Consider the following 5,667-nt stretch of genomic DNA (forward strand, 5'->3'; position numbering starts at 1 on the left):
GGACTGTGAAGAAAGCTGAGCGCCGAAGAATTGATGCTTTTGAAGTGTGGTGTTGAAGACTCTTGAGAGTCCCTTGGACTGCAAGGAGATCCAACCAGTCCATTCTAAAGGAGATCAGTCCTGAGTGTTCATTGGAAGGACTGATGCTAAAGCTGAAACTTCAATACTTTGGCCACCTCATGCAAAGAGTTGACTCACTGGAAAAAGACTGTGATGCTGGGAGGGATTGGGGGCAGGAGGAGAAGGGGATGACAGAGGATGAGATGGATGGATGGCATCACTGACTCGATGGATGTGAGTCTGAGTGAACTCCAGGAGTTGGTGATGGACAGGGAGGCCTGGCGTGTTGCGATTCATGGGGTCGCAAAAAGTCGGACACGACTGAGTGAACTGAACTGAACTGGCTTAAACAACAGATACTTATTTTTTCAAATAAAATAAGTATCTTATTTTATTTAAAATGAGTATTTCTAGAGGCTATAAGCCCAAGCTCAAGGAGTCAGAAGGTTTGGTTTCTTCTGAGGCCCCTCTCCTTGGCTTACAGAGATGGCTGCCTTCTTGCTGTGCCCTCACCTGGTCTTTCCTTTGGTCATGCACATACCTGTATCTGTATTTCCTCTTATTAATAAAAGTCACACTGGCCCACAAATGACCTCATTTAACCTTAATCACCTCTTTAAAGACCCTATTTCAAACAGAGTCACATTCTGAGGTACTGAGGTTAGGACTTCAACATGTCAATGTGTACAAAGAGTAGAGAACAGGATCATACAGTAACTTAGTTTAGGATAATTTTTGGAAAATTGGAATAAGTTTTAAGCATAAACTTCTTCCTCTAAATGTTGAATAGTCATAATACATCCAAAAGTTTTTATAAAAATCCCATTAGTAAATACCTGTAGGAGTATTTATCAAATTTCTACAAAAGGAGTAAAAGTAGGCACTCCTAAGCTTAACTGTAAAAGGTGAGGATGAGGGGAAAATCACACAGAAAATAGTAATTGGTTTAACTACATACAATAAAAATTTTTGTATGCAAAAAACTTGAGCAGCAAAGGGGTGGACAATATTGGTTATAATGGATCATTATTTGTTATAAAAGCTTATACAGATAATAAAAACCCTTATCTTCAGAGTTGAAAGAAGTAATGACAGAAAAGAATAAAGAAAAATGTAAAAAGCTTTTAACAAAAATGTGAAGCAAAGTAGAATAATGTTCAGTATCACTTGTAATCAAAGATTTGTGTTGTTGTTGAGTCACTAAGTCATGTCTGACCCTTTGTGACTCCATGGACTGTGGCATGCCAGGCTCCTCTGTCCTCTACTATCTTGAGTGATTGCTCAAATTCATGTTCACTGAATCAGTGATGCTATCTAACCATCTCATTTTCTGCCACCTTCTTCTTTCGCCTTCAGTCTTTCCAAGAAACAGGGCCTTTTCCAATGAGTTGGTCTTCATATCAGGTAGTGAAGTATTAGAGCTTCAGCATCAGTCCTTCCAATCAATATTCAGGGTTGATTTCCTTTAGGACTGACTGGTTTTATCTCCTTGTAGTCCAACTGATTCTCAATAATCTTCTCCAGTACAATTCAAAAGCATCAGTTCTTCAGTACTCAGCCTTTTTTATGGTCCACCTCTCACATCTGTACATGACTACTGGAAAAACCACAGTTCTGACTATACAGACCTTGATTGGCAAAATGATGTCTCTGCTTTTTAGTATGCTGTCTAGGCTATCACAGCTTACCTTCCAAGGATCAAGTGTCTTTTAATCTAATGGCTGCAGTCTATTATATGCTTATAAAAGAAGGTTCACTGCAGACTTTTCTGAGTGTGGATAAAAGAAGACTTTACTAAGAGTAAAGTTAATGCCTGCATATGTGTGTATGTGTATGGGTGTATGGGGGGAGGGCTGTTGTGTCCAACTCTTTGTGACCCCATAGACTGTGGGGTGCCAGGCTTCTCTGTCCATGGAATTTTCCAGGCAAGAATACTAGATTGCCATTTCCTATTGTTCCAATATTGCCATTGCCATTGTTCCTTCCCAACCCAGGGATCAAACAGGCATCTCTTGTGTCTTTTGCACTGGCAGGCAGATTCTTTACCACTGTCCCACCTGGGAAGCCCAAGATTTGTGTGTGTGTGCTTAAAATCCTTGCAAAGTGCTATTATCCCTTACTGACAAGGGGTGAAGAAACTGCCAGAGCTAAATTAATTCCAACTTTGTGTCTGAAACCATGGAGCTCTTGGCAATCATTCCTCCAACAATTCTGCTTCCTGAAAGCGGAAGCAGCATGGAGTTGGGACTGTTTTGCACAGATTGGTCACATCACTGTATAGGTAACAGAAAAACAACTCGGCCCATGCAGGACACCTGCTTGGGGAGAGGTTGGGGAGACAGCTGGGGAGATAGCTGGCTGGAAGGACACCACTCAGTGCACCAGCTGCCCTGGACCCTGGCTCCTCTGGTGAATTACAGCCCCAGCAGAAGGGAGGAATGCTGATCACCTCAGCTTGCATGTTGAAATGCCCTCCCACGTTTGAGGTCAGAGACTCCACTCTAAGAAAACCCATGGCACACTGAGTGCTATTGTGAAGCCAAATACCAGCGTAAAAGTGAGAGCCTCATACGAGAAGCGCTGGCATTACCTAAGACCTTGTTAGAAATGCAAATTCACAGGCCTGATGTACTGACTCAGAATCAGTGCAGAAGGGGCTGAGGAAGCTGTGCTGCACAAAGTTCTCAAGATGATTCTTAAAGTTTGAGAACAAATGATGCAAAAGAAACTCAAAGCTGATTGACCCTGCATTTCTGGCCTCTACATGTAAGGGCCTGAGTCTGACCATAAAAATCATAAAAGGGTTAATAGCTTCAAAATGGTAACAACTAAGAAAAAAAAAGAAACCCATCACCTAATAGCCTTTTACCCACCTCTCACATCAAGACATGAATGAACAGTCTTTTATAAATTTGCTTAATTTTGAGTGAGCAAAGATCTTTATGCCTTCAGACAAAAATGAAATTTATTAACTAGAATGGCACTACAAACTCAGGTTTGAAGCAAAATAATCAAACCACTATACTTCATCAAGACTCAGGGGTGGGGAAAGGCAGAGATTTAAGGATATTTGCTTCTCTTGAACATTAGCAGCAGAAGCAGGACTGTTCTCACGCTCCTGACAACACTCATGCAACAGGATGCTGGGGCACCTGGGGACCTGGTGCCTGGGCCTTCAGGAATTCCTCGAGTTGTTCCATTTTCTCAGCTGGATAAGGAAAAATGCTGGGTTTCAAACTCCTCCTCCAAGGGGGAAGGGGTGTGCTGGCAGTATCATTTCTCGGGCTGGAAGCTCTGAATCTAGGATCTGAAATTAGTGGGCTGACGGAGCTGAAGCCAGCACCGGCAGGTAGGTGTCTAAATGCACATCTCAGCTTTGCTTTCTCAGGGTCCTGCTTGGACTCCTCTCTCAAGGGAGGCCCAGGGATCACCAGCAAAATGGAGTTGGGACACTGCAAGGAGTTTTGGGAAGACGAGAGGCTGGAAGGAAGTCAGGTAAGGCCAGGCAGTTCCCCCTGCCTTCCTCCCAGGCGTGTTTGCCAAGCCCCTCACCTCGGGCGCGCTGCTCCCGGTGCACCGACGCCTGGCTCAGAAGCACACTCTTCACCTGACGCTGGACTGCCGGCCGCGCGAAAACGGTGACTTCGACTAGGTTCCCAGCGTCAACAGCGTCCACCATCAGCAGGGCCTGGCTCATCCACTCCATTTCTGGAACCAAGGCTCGGTCTGGCCCTGAAAACGAAAGGAAAGCCAGAGAAGAGTGTGGGTGAGGGGCAGGAGACGCTGGCCACGAAGGGATGTGACGGCCTGGGACCCGGCGCGGCTCGGGGCCCTCGACCGTTCTGAGAGGCCCGCTAGGCCCAGGGTCGCACACCAAAGATCAAGTCGGCCAGCCACGCCTCCAGGAAGAACACCAGCGGATTCCTCAACTCCTGCGCAGGAAACCACCACGGCCGGATGCGAACCCGTGGCGAGGGAAGCGGGAACCCCAGCAGCCTGTCCCCGCGGGCCTCGTAGTCGCCAGCGTTGTCGACCATGCTCCAACCACAGGCGAGAAGAGCAGCTCTGGCGGGACTCGGGGAGGCTCGAAGCCTGGACCATTTACTGCTCCCGGCCGGCCCCGCCTCCTCCGGTGCGCATGCGCCCAGCCACAGCGCGGCCCAGGGGCTCGGACTCGCGCCGGTATCCCGGCGCCTGGAGTTCCCGCTTATGCGCCGCGCGGTCCTCTAGCCTGTCTCACCGTGGAGCCCTGGAGGCTCTAGGAGGCGCTGCCAGGCAAATAACGGCCGACCCCGAGGCGTCCGTAGTTCCCGGATCGTGTGGTTGCATGAAGTGGGGTCCCGTCCAGGCCCGGTCGGGTCAGGCCGCAGGCGGGCTCCTGGAATCCGTATCTTCTTTCTCATATTCCGACTCTGGTTTGTTGCCGCTTAAGAATCATTTCTACAAGTGCGTCGTGTCTAAAATGCAGTCATCAGACATGGTCGTTCCAAGAGATGTAGCAGGTGGAGACAAAAGTCGTTTACTTCCAAGATCCTCAAACAGCGAGTACTGATGAACATTTATTCTCATTGTTCTTAATTTTAGTTTAAGTTTTAAATTGTGAAGATTTCTCACAGTTTAAAAAGTTGTTTAACGCTCATGTACCCCCTCCCCTTGCCCCATTTAACAAGATGTTAATGTTTCCCGCATTTGCCTTCTCTCTTCTTTAAAACAGATGCCACTAAAGACCTTTCCTCTCTCCCCACAAGAAATTATTGTCCTGAAGGTTGTGTGAGTAGACCGCGCGTGTTCCTGTTCTTTCCTAGTGCATTTCTACAAGTATTGTTTGATAATTGTTGTATAGACAGCATCTGCTATACAAACGACTGTACACTTACAATTAGTTAAGATGTGTTTGTTTTTTACATCTTTTTAATGAAAGATGTTGATCATTTACGTAAGGGAGATGGTCAATTCCCCCTTACTGAATTCTCTCATCCGCATCATCTAGGCCTTAACAGTAATCCAAGAGGAGATATTGAATCTAGCTTTACTGGATACTTTTATTTCAATTTAATTTTTAAAATGAACATAATAATACATGCATATTGTAAAAAAAAAAAAAAGCCTTGAGGATATAAAGTAATATAGGTAAGTTCTCCCTTTCATATTTTCTCCCTCAGTATTACTAATTACTTTTCAATCATGTATACTGTGAATGTCTTCTAGTTTAAATTGCCTTTTCACCTTTTTTAAGGTGTTTTTGAGGAATACAGTTCTGAATTTTAATATAGTCAGATTTATCAGTCTTTAAGGTAAGTTCATTGTGTCTTTCTTAAGTCCTGCTCTGCCCTGAGGTCTAAAGACATTCTCTATACTTTCCACTAAGAATGCTCAAGTTTCTACCATAACTTTAAAATTCCCTAACCACCTGGGGTTAATTTTTTCAGCTGGGCATAATATAGATATAATTTCATCTTTTTATAAATTATTAATATTTTTCCTTGAGCCATTCTCTTCAGAATGCATCCAACTTGAGGCCTCTTCAAATTCTATCCCTGAAAAATTTCAGACTCCTACATGTAGCATGAGTTAGCCACAAGGCTGGTTTGTGGTAGTTAATTATTA

At 44.8% G+C, this 5,667-nt stretch overlaps 1 protein-coding gene across 1 annotated transcript; it reads right to left on the reverse strand.

The window, feature by feature from the left end:
* Window positions 1-3,003: 3,003 nt before the first annotated feature.
* On the reverse strand, window positions 3,004-4,182 carry OOEP (oocyte expressed protein). Its single transcript, NM_001077869.2, has 3 exons — window positions 3,935-4,182; window positions 3,613-3,792; window positions 3,004-3,268 (listed from the first exon to the last, which is right to left on the reverse strand). Exons 1-3 carry the CDS (start codon window positions 4,095-4,097, stop codon window positions 3,189-3,191), a joined length of 423 nt encoding a protein of 140 aa, NP_001071337.1. The 5' UTR covers window positions 4,098-4,182; the 3' UTR covers window positions 3,004-3,188.
* Between the last annotated feature and the right edge of the window lie 1,485 nt (window positions 4,183-5,667).

The sequence above is a fragment of the Bos taurus genome, chromosome 9 (genome assembly GCF_002263795.3).
Source record: "Bos taurus isolate L1 Dominette 01449 registration number 42190680 breed Hereford chromosome 9, ARS-UCD2.0, whole genome shotgun sequence".
Taxonomy (NCBI): Eukaryota; Metazoa; Chordata; class Mammalia; order Artiodactyla; family Bovidae; genus Bos; species Bos taurus.

What these genes read in the sequence shown, in the direction of transcription:
- OOEP (NM_001077869.2), bottom strand. Translation starts at nt 4,097, where the DNA reads ATGGTCGACAACGCTGGCGACTACGAGGCCCGCGGGGACAGGCTGCTG. An exon ending in GCTGGCCGACTTGATCTTTG is followed by an intron (nt 3,793 to 3,934) that starts GTGTGCGACCCT and finishes TTTCGTTTTCAG; the next exon opens with GGCCAGACCGAGCCTTGGTT. An exon ending in CCGGGAGCAGCGCGCCCGAG is followed by an intron (nt 3,269 to 3,612) that starts GTGAGGGGCTTG and finishes TTCCTTATCCAG; the next exon opens with CTGAGAAAATGGAACAACTC.